The sequence below is a fragment of the Akebia trifoliata genome, chromosome 4, assembly GCF_017979445.1.
Source record: "Akebia trifoliata isolate Shusen 1 chromosome 4, ASM1797944v1, whole genome shotgun sequence".
NCBI classification, from domain to species: domain Eukaryota; kingdom Viridiplantae; phylum Streptophyta; class Magnoliopsida; order Ranunculales; family Lardizabalaceae; genus Akebia; species Akebia trifoliata.
The window spans coordinates 21,083,894-21,094,269 of record NC_141378.1 but is presented as its reverse complement, the minus strand read 5'-3'; the positions used below and the strand labels follow the sequence as shown (position 1 = coordinate 21,094,269).

At 38.0% G+C, this 10,376-nt stretch overlaps 1 protein-coding gene across 1 annotated transcript; it reads left to right on the top strand.

Moving 5' to 3' along the window:
• The first annotated feature begins 860 nt into the window (after window positions 1-860).
• Window positions 861-8,786, top strand: LOC147404432 (putative cellulose synthase A catalytic subunit 3 [UDP-forming]). The gene is made up of 14 exons (XM_086440369.1): window positions 861-1,449; window positions 1,552-1,747; window positions 1,846-2,060; window positions 2,229-2,331; window positions 2,497-2,671; window positions 3,111-3,377; window positions 3,461-3,806; window positions 4,163-4,300; window positions 4,383-4,508; window positions 4,590-4,802; window positions 4,893-5,178; window positions 6,066-6,262; window positions 6,797-7,147; window positions 7,622-8,786. Exons 1-14 carry the CDS (start codon window positions 1,369-1,371, stop codon window positions 8,204-8,206), a joined length of 3,279 nt encoding a protein of 1,092 aa, XP_086296495.1. The 5' UTR covers window positions 861-1,368; the 3' UTR covers window positions 8,207-8,786.
• The last annotated feature ends 1,590 nt before the right edge of the window (window positions 8,787-10,376 follow it).

Genomic DNA, 10,376 nt, shown 5'->3' with positions numbered 1-10,376 from the left:
TAATAACGACAATTATTTTAATTAATCTAAAATGAACAAGAATATTTTATCTAAATAACATCTAGTCACATGAAATCATATCCCTTGAAAAGTATCAGTATAAGTATGGGACATAAAAAGGGTTGGATTTGACTATAAATGGGAATATTCCCAAACACTAAATTTAACCGTGTACGATAGTTGGTGTAGATCCGTATAAAAAATGGGTCAAATATGATTTAATGTCCATTAACCCAAATTACCACACCCCACCCCACCCGATTGATCTGAATTGAGAGATGTCTTTCATGTGAAAAATACAGTTCAACCCGACCCGATGGGTTGGGATATGTCAAATCCGGATTCGAATTTTATATTCATATCTTAAAATGAATATATAGATCCGACCCATTTTATGTCCTGTGAAATGAAAGTACGTTTAAGAGGAGAAAAGAAAGATACACAGAGGGGTAGATGTGGTGGGGTCGTAGGAGTGATGAGAAACAGAACATAGTTGAAAGTGGTGATGGTGGTGGTGGAGGGGAGAACCGGCAGCTGCCAGTTTCACGATGTGATTGCTAAAGCCCCACATGTGCAGAGCTGTCTTTCTGCCTTTAATTTTTCACTGTTTCTTCTTGTTTTCTTTGTTTGTATTTTTAGTCTAATTTATAATTTATCTCATTTATTCATTAATTTATGGTTTAATTATACGTCTTTTTCTCTCTCTGTTACAACGTAACTCTTCTTTGTTTAAAGTATTGTTAAGTGTTAAACCCCTTTGACCAAACTTATTATTTAGAACCCATAACTTATTTTTATTTTTTAATCGTCTTAAGAGTTCTGTAAAATTCCTTTTAGAGAACAAAGTGAGAGAGGTTAACTTGATTTTTAACGCATTGGCGGTGTCGGCGGAGATCTTAATAAATGTAGATTAGAACCAGAGAAGGACAACTGATATTTTTAATTGTTATGAGTTGTGGATTGAAATTAGGGTTAGGGTTTCTAGTTTTTCTATTTTATTATTCATTTTCTCTCTACGGTATCGTCTTCTTTCTTGGCTTCTTTTTCTTCTCTGAAGGTATTTGATTTTTTTTTTTACCGAAAGAGAATGTATTATGTGGAGTTTTTTTTTTTTATTTTATTATTTTAAATTTATTATTATTGTTGGTTGAGGTAAGAAGAAAGGAATAATAAGTGAGTGAAAGAAGGGGACTTTTCGTCGGTGGGTTCTCTCAGTGTTCTTTCTTTCTTGGAGATCTCGCGATTATCTCTTTCACCATCATCACTATCTGAAAAAAAAATCGAATTTTGCTGTCTGGGTATTCCAGAAAACAGACAGATCTGGAGAAAAATCGGATTTTTCGCACATTGGCCATTAGTCTGTGAGCGATGGAGGCCAGTGCAGGTCTAGTTGCAGGCTCTCACAACAGGAACGAACTCGTGGTGATCCGTCAAGAAGTAGAATCAGCAGTAAGTCACCTGCATTGATTGACTGGGTCAGTTTTTCTCAAATTAAGAAGAATTGTGAGGTTTTGATTCTCTCTCTCTCTCTCTGTGTTTCTTGTTTTGCAGCCGAAGCCGTTGCAGCAATTAAGTGGACAAACTTGCCAGATTTGTGGTGATGATGTTGGGCTCACGGTCGATGGAGAGCTCTTCGTCGCTTGCAACGAGTGTGCATTTCCAATTTGTAGGACTTGTTACGAGTATGAACGTCAAGAAGGAAGCCAGGTCTGTCCACAATGCAAAACTAGGTTCAAACGTCTCAAAGGTAATGAAATGTACCCTTTTCACGGCATCGAATTTTTATATTTGGGTTTTTTGAATTTCGTTGCGGGTTTTTTATAACGATTTTTTGCAAATTTGTAGGGTGTGCAAGAGTTGCGGGCGATGAAGAAGAAGATGGCATAGATGATCTTGAGAATGAGTTTAATTTCATGGGAAGAAATAAGCAAGATATGCATCAGTATCTTGCAGAAGCCATGCTTCAAGGTCACATGAGTTATGGAAGAGCTGGTGATATGGACATGCCTCAAGTAGTCCACACTATGCCTCAAGTTCCTTTGCTTACAAATGGCCAGATGGTATACTTCACCACCTCTACATAACTTGCTTCTTTATTTTCTTCCCTTTTAACTAAACGGTTAACTATGTGTATGGGTTACTCCTTTTCATTGGGTTGTATTCCTTTGACCTTTTTTTTAGGATTATTTTGAATGGGTTTTTCCTGATATGTAATATTGGTGCTGTAGGTTGATGATATTCCTCCTGAACAACATGCCTTGGTCCCTTCTTTCATGGGTGGTGGAGGGAAACGGATTCACCCCCTCCCTTTCCCAGATCCTACACTTCCAGGTACTTGGATGTTGGATCTTTCATTTTGGTTTTAATTTTCTTTGTTTGTCCCACAGTTTTGGTCTTGGATCAGTGTAGGTTTTTTCCTTTCTGATCCCATGCACATTTTTTATTTTTATTTTGAGTTTGGAACTTGTTCACCAACCTGGAAATTATATTTTGTAGTTCAACCCAGATCCATGGATCCCTCTAAGGACTTGGCTGCTTATGGTTATGGAAGTGTTGCTTGGAAGGAGAGGATGGAGAATTGGAAACAAAAGCAAGATAGGTTACAAGTAATGAAGAATGGGAATGGTGGCAAAGATTGGGACAACGATGGTGATGGACCAGATCTACCCATGTAAGCACTCAAATAAATCTCATAAGAATTGAAAATATATTGAAGGAATATTTCTATTGATTTTGTGGTCGATAATTTGGTTGTTTTTTTCCCCTTCTGAAAGATATGTGGAAATTATGTTAAAAAAAAGCGATGGTCGAGGTGACCATCGATGAGGAACATTCAATGGTTAATCATATGGCATTTCTACTGTGGCTGTCTCTTTTAAAATAAATTAAAGAATTTTTTTATTATGATTATATGATAGTGATGATTTGTGACTCTCTTGGTGATGAATTGTGGGAATTTTCTTTTTCTATCTTGTACTTTTGTCATACCTTAGTAACATTTTAAATCATTAACTATAAAATGCTATGGAAATTGACTTCTACACTCTTTCCAGTAAGGACTGTTGTTATCGTGAATCTAAAATCTGTGCTTTCAACTTCTCTTTGATCAGAATGGATGAAGGTAGACAACCATTATCAAGAAAGTTGCCTCTGCCATCGAGCCGGATCAACCCTTATCGGATGATCATCATAATCCGTCTTGTGGTGCTTGGGTTTTTCTTTCATTACAGGGTCCTGCATCCCGTGAATGACGCTTACCCATTGTGGCTCATATCTGTCATCTGTGAGATTTGGTTTGGCATTTCGTGGATTCTCGATCAGTTCCCGAAATGGCTCCCAATTGAAAGGGAAACTTATCTTGATAGGTTGTCCTTGAGGTCAGTGCTTGGCTTACTATGGTGTACTTAATTTTTTTTTGTTCTCTTTAATCAAAACATAATCCTGTTAATAATCCGTTCAGGTATGAGAAGGAAGGGCAGCCCTCACAACTCGCAGAAGTTGATTTATTTGTGAGCACAGTGGACCCTTTAAAAGAGCCCCCTCTAGTAACTGCAAACACTGTTCTTTCCATTCTTGCTGTGGACTACCCTGTTGACAAGGTATCCTGCTATGTTTCTGATGATGGTGCAGCTATGCTGACATTTGAAGCTTTATCAGAAACGTCTGAGTTTGCAAGAAAATGGGTTCCGTTCTGTAAGAAATTCAACATTGAGCCACGGGCACCAGAGTTTTACTTTGCCCAGAAGATAGATTATCTTAAGGATAAAATCTTACCATCATTTATAAAGGATCGAAGGGCAATGAAGGTAATGAGGTTGAAGATAAGTCTCAGTTATCACGTAATCACATTGCCACCACCACAACCCCAAGGGGTTGGCCTAGTGGCAAGCCGAGCCTTGATAAGCTCCCCAGAAAGGGTAGGCCAAGTGTTCGACCCCCCCACCCTTCTTCCCCCTTCTCTCCAGGGTCTGGTTGACCCTCGACTCAACCAGTTGCATGTAGGACTTTTTGAGGGGGTGGTGTGTGTGACCGTGGGATTAGTCTCACTCGAAGGGTGGGTATACCCAATAAGCAAAAAAAATGAAGTACAATTGCTACCACCACTTCTTATTGGTGGCTTTTCTGGTTAACTTGGTAAACGTGTGTTGGATTATGCTTGCAGAGGGAATATGAGGAGTTCAAAGTTCGGATCAATGCTTTGGTTGCCAAGGCTCAAAAGGTTCCAGAAGAAGGGTGGACTATGCAAGATGGGTCTCCTTGGCCCGGGAATAATGTTCGTGATCATCCTGGAATGATTCAGGTATAGAGATTCTTAGTTTCATCCATGATTATAAACAATTTCATTCACCCTATCTCTAAGGATCCATTTGGATCAATTCTAGGTCTTTCTAGGTCAAAGTGGGGGACTTGATACGGATGGAAATGAATTACCACGCCTTGTGTATGTCTCTAGAGAAAAGAGACCTGGATTCAATCATCACAAAAAGGCTGGTGCCATGAATGCCTTGGTAAGTGACTTACGGACAATCACATTACTTCCAAGAAAGTGTACGGTTTCTCACTTTGTGGCAGATATGTCTGAAAAACAGGTCAGAGTCTCTGCTGTGCTCACAAATGCACCTTATCTATTGAACTTGGATTGTGATCACTACATCAACAACAGCAAGGCTCTTAGGGAGGGAATGTGTTTCATGATGGACCCATTGTTGGGAAAGAAAGTGTGCTATGTGCAATTTCCGCAGAGGTTTGATGGTATTGATCGTCATGATCGTTATGCTAACAGGAACACTGTATTCTTTGATGTAAGCACAGAATATTCTAGTCTTTTGTTCTACTTTCCATTATCTAATGTTTGTTAATTATGTGCAACTAATGGTAGTTGTTTTTGACAGATCAACATGAAAGGCTTGGATGGGATTCAAGGTCCCATTTATGTTGGGACTGGATGTGTTTTCAGAAGGCAAGCACTCTATGGTTTTGATGCTCCAAAGACAAAGAAGCCACCTACAAGGACCTGCAACTGCTTGCCTAAATGGTGCTGCTGTGGATGCCTTTTCTCAGGAAGGAAGAAAAAGAAGACTACGAAGGCCAAGTCTGAGAAGAAAAAGAGGAACTCAAGGAGAGGAGAGGCAGGAGCACCTGTATTTGCTTTGGAGGGTATTGAAGAGGGCGTTGAAGGTAAAGTTTGTCTTGTTTAATGAGGGGTAATCGTTATCATCATAGAGTGTATCTTTGGAAATTGAGCGTGTTCATTTAATAGTCGCAATGGGTTTTGGAAAATTTGAACGACCAAATGTCTCATGTCGGTTAACCCTCCTGTTAAAACCAGTGCTCAAAGACTTGCTCATATATTTATTTTAAAGAGCTGCTACTGGCATCCTAACTTTTACTTATTACACCCCAATATCTTAAATTATTTATCACACGTCAATAATAGACTAAAACACTCTCCAAACATTACAAAGGTTTGGCTCAAATTATGATCTAAACATTACAAAACATTATAACACTCGTTCAAACTATTTCAGTAGTTGTTTACAATTATGATTACGCTCATATCAAATTTTAAACCCAAAAAATAGAATTCTAGCCCCCCAAAAAAGGTTTCTATTGGCACCCCCACTTTTACTTATTCTTATCCATTCGCTTGTTTTCTTTATTTTAAATTGGGTTTTAATAAGTAAAAGTTTAGGTGCCAATAGCAGCTCTCTTATTCTAAGTTCTAACACATTGCAAGTCACAGTTTGCCTGCAGGAGAGAGATTCTGCCAAGTCAGAAATTGGCATAGTGTGTAATTGACTAGGATGGTTCTGTTTTGAAACTCAAAAGATTTTCTTTCAAATATTGATTGAAAAGATTGTAGAACTTAATGGTTGATATTAATGCAATTTATGTTGTCGAAGTAGTTAATTTTAGAATTATGAATCTTTGTCTTTTGTTATATATTTGCTATATAGATGGAGTGGACCCATTCTCCAAGTCTCTCTCTCTCACTCTCGGTCTTGCTTTTGTTATTTTCTTGTGATTTCGTCAACCGAATTTTGAAGAATTTTTATATTTTCCAGGAATTGAGAGTGAGAAATCTGCTCTGATGTCTGAGCAGAAGTTGGAAAAGAAGTTTGGGCAGTCCCCTGTGTTTGTTGCATCTACTCTGCTTGAGAATGGTGGGCCATTGAAAGGTGCTAGCCCTGCATCATTGCTAAAAGAAGCCATTCATGTTATCAGCTGTGGCTATGAAGACAAGACAGATTGGGGAAAAGAGGTAAAACTATAACCTTGCTTGCTTAAATCCTCCTTTACAAGTGTGGTTGGCTTCTAGTTAGATCATGGTTTCAAAATTCGTTTTAATGTCTCATCTCACTCATGGAGGAGACTGAGTTGTCTCAGACTAGTCGATTCAACTCGGACGAGATAAACCATTTATTCATACATATTGATATAAAAAAATTATAATTTTTTTATTATTATAAAGTAAGGTAGTTTAGAAGATGTTTAATCATTAAATCATGTTTTATTTAGATAATAAATATTTAAAAAATTAAATAGTTAATTATTTTAATTAAAATATACAAAATCCCAGTTGACTCAGACGAGTTTTACTGACTCGTCTAATATTTTCAAAATCTCTTCCGAGTCGATCTCATATGTCTCGTGAGATTTTGCTCATATGAGATGGCTTGTCTATCCGTCTCGTTCATGGATGATACCGAGATGATTTGGGCGAGTCATCTCAGTCTCGGACGAGATTTAAAACCATGATTCAGATCTTCACTAAACTTTCATTATTTTTATCCAGGTGGGATGGATCTATGGTTCCGTTACAGAGGATATCTTGACGGGTTTTAAGATGCATTGTCATGGGTGGCGATCCATATATTGTATTCCTTCGAGGCCGGCATTTAAAGGGTCTGCACCCATCAATCTTTCTGATCGTCTGCACCAAGTCCTTCGATGGGCTCTTGGTTCTGTTGAAATTTTCTTGAGCAGACACTGTCCTCTCTGGTATGGGTATGGAGGTGGTCTTAAATGGCTAGAGCGACTATCTTACATAAATGCTACAATATATCCATGGACCTCGATTCCATTACTGGCTTACTGTACCTTACCAGCTGTATGCCTTCTCACAGGGAAATTTATCACTCCGGAGGTATTAGATTTACCTGCTGATTAGTGTCAAAGTATGCATATAAATCTTGGTTTTATAGTTTGAGTCCAACTAACCTTACAGTTTGGGCTCAATTTTTGGCATCAAAAACCATAATCTGATGCTTCAGGGGGCTGTAGAGGACAAAATTCTATGAACTTTGAAAGAAAAAAAAAATTCCCAAAAAAAGTTATTTTTCATCGTTGAATTTTAATTTTAAATTTGGGAGTTTGGTGGAAGTTTTGTAGCCATCCATTTTCAAAATCTTGGATCTAGTCCAAAAGAATTTTTTATTTTTTATCTGAGTTTTTCCATGAAATCTAGAGGGCTGTGGTGTTGGATTTGGCCACTGTGGTAATCCATTTGAGCAAAATGATCTTAGTAAGGCTTAAAATCTTACTAGCTTAGTAAGGAAAGGGTTAGTTTTATAGTTTTGCTGGTCTTTAATAATTTTTTTGTTTTATCTTTCTAATGCAGCTTAGCAATGTTGCGAGCTTATGGTTTCTGTCACTTTTCATCTGTATTTTCGCCACAAGTATCCTAGAAATGAGATGGAGTGGTGTTGGTATCGATGAATGGTGGAGAAATGAACAGTTTTGGGTCATTGGAGGTGTTTCTTCTCATCTCTTTGCAGTCTTTCAAGGTCTCTTGAAAGTTTTTGCTGGTATAGATACAAATTTCACTGTGACCTCAAAGGGTGGAGATGATAATGAGTTTGCAGAGCTTTACATGTTTAAGTGGACCACTTTACTCATACCTCCAACAACACTGCTGATAGTAAACTTGATCGGAGTTGTTGCTGGTGTTTCAAATGCTATAAATAATGGGTACGAGTCGTGGGGTCCTCTCTTTGGAAAACTCTTCTTTGCCTTTTGGGTGATCGTCCATCTCTATCCTTTTCTCAAGGGTTTGCTTGGTCGGCAGAACAGAACGCCTACTATCATTATCGTTTGGTCGATCCTTCTGGCTTCCATCTTCTCCCTTTTGTGGGTTCGGATTGATCCTTTCTTGGCCAAGTCAGATGGTCCGGTTCTTGAGGAATGTGGGTTGGACTGTAATTAGAAGGTGAGACGACAATATATGTACATTTTTTGACGTCGGGTTTCAACTCACCGCTTCTACCAGCAAAGGGAATCCAAAAAGGCCAAGGTCAAACTCTTCTTTGTTTGTGTGAAAGTTTATTGTTTGTTAGAATCTGTTAGGCAGTTTTTATAGAAGTGGTCTTTGATTCTTTATTAGTTTGGTAAAAACAGGGAAGAGTTAAGGGGCAACCACATTGTCACACCATGTATTATTGCAGTTGATCTCCCTTTATTGTTTATTTTCACAATAATAGTAGGTTTCTAAGCCTGCTTTATGTAAACAACAAAAGCAAACTCGGGTTTGATCATCTTTTGCTCATTCTTCTCTCCCTCTTATCTCTTTCTCTCTCTCTGCTGGCCCCAATAGGGATAGGGAGGGTTGGGGGGGTGGAAAGGGAACCCAGTGATAATTTTTTGGGGATAGCACTCTAGTAAAAATGTTTATTAAGAGAGTAGCAGTGAGTGGGATTCCTCTTTCAAGTTCCAGTTTCAGTGTTTCATTGTAATAAACTACTTGTGTTAAAGCAGAAATATATGTTTTGAATTTTGATGTTGGAATTTGTGCACATCTTCATGTCTTGAAGGCTGATTAAACTTAATATTTTTTGGATGCGGTTCTTACGTTGGTTTGGTGGGTAATTGAAATTCACTATGGCTTGTTGGCGAAAATCAATAGGACCAGGTAGGGTTTGTAGTATTATTAAATTTGTGTATTATGTTGTATTCCCCGTTGTTTTTGCGTTTTTAATATTTATTATTTATTTACCACCGAGTGATGAAACAATGGTCCAGCGACCTGGGTGTGCTCGTGAGATCAAGTCTCCCCACCTGTGACTTTATCCAATACGCTTGTTTGTGGTGGAGTCACTCTGTCTTAACCATTTTGCCTTTAGCAGCAGGCAGCAAAGCCTTACCTCAAAAAAAAAACACACACAAAAAAAAGGAAAAGAAGAAAGTCTTGTAGAATTGTAGTCTAAATCAGGTGTGGTTAGGGTGTTTTAACATTTTTGGTCGCACAATACTGTTCCAGCTTTACTTTTGTTTCTCTGATTTTTCTTAGTTTATCATCTATTGTATAATTCCTAAATTTTCATTGATGCATTTATTTATAATTTTAGCTTTTTTATTTTCTGGGCTTTCTCCTAATCCTAATCCATCTGTGAGCAAAAATATGCATTTAATCATATCATGGTTTGTGTCCATTAGGACTAGGAGCAAATCTAATCTTGCATAAGATAACTTAGCTGGTATACCAAAGGGTGGTACCTTGGGATGGAATATGGCCTCATGCGAAATATATGTCTCGTTAATGGAATCATTTGTACTTTTAGGCTTAGGCCGGGTAGAATTTTCCCGTCAGCATGTTTATCTTCTTGGATGGGATGACGATCCAAAAAGAATAAGTGATGGCAAGGATTTCAGAAAATCAATAATCATGGTCCCCAAGATCATGAAAATAAATTGATATTCAACTCCCCAAAGAGTTGGTGAGATGTCCAGGGACCCCAAGCCTTAGGATCGAGCGGAGGTCTTGAGTTTGAATCATCTCTTAGGGGCCACTCTCAAGGATCTATTCCAGAAATTATTACCCGCTGCATGTAGGGGGAAAAGATTGCATATGCTCAAGGATTAGGTAGAATAGGGGGTAAGGTGGGGTGTAGAGTTGAGTTGAAGGGCTCTTGTTATAATTTTTGCACAGGACTTCATAACTTTATCTGAGACTCTTGGGCAGGTACTACGCTCAACTACATTGACAATAACATTTAGTACAAGTCGTCGGTGTGGACCATTGCTTATGTTAAGGTGGACAAATCATTTTATGTTCAGTGTTCAACCCTATTTAGTGCATAACTGGTCTCTTACTAAACTTTAGTTGGGATGGATTTTTTTAACTTAGAAATCTTCACAATTTTTTTTTTCTTTTTGAGGGGAATTGTTTTTAAGTAGATCTGTAATGCGTGATGGCGAGAATTGAACCCAGGTTTATTTTTTCATTCTTCACTTGTTTTGTTTGGGTGGTTTGAAGTTAAAGTGGATTGGAACCGATGTAAAGATCACGGCCCCACCTAGGGAAGTGTTTGGATTTATTTAAATGTATCTTAAAGTTTATTGGTTTTTCTTTTCTTTTCCTTGTTTTTTTTTTCCCCCTA

Excerpts from the sequence above, each read along its gene's own strand:
- LOC147404432 (XM_086440369.1), top strand. The coding sequence starts at position 1,369 with ATGGAGGCCAGTGCAGGTCTAGTTGCAGGCTCTCACAACAGGAACGAA. Across the intron at positions 3,807-4,162 it reads AGGATCGAAGGGCAATGAAG|AGGGAATATGAGGAGTTCAA; the intron begins GTAATGAGGTTG and ends TTATGCTTGCAG. Across the intron at positions 4,803-4,892 it reads GGAACACTGTATTCTTTGAT|ATCAACATGAAAGGCTTGGA; the intron begins GTAAGCACAGAA and ends TGTTTTTGACAG.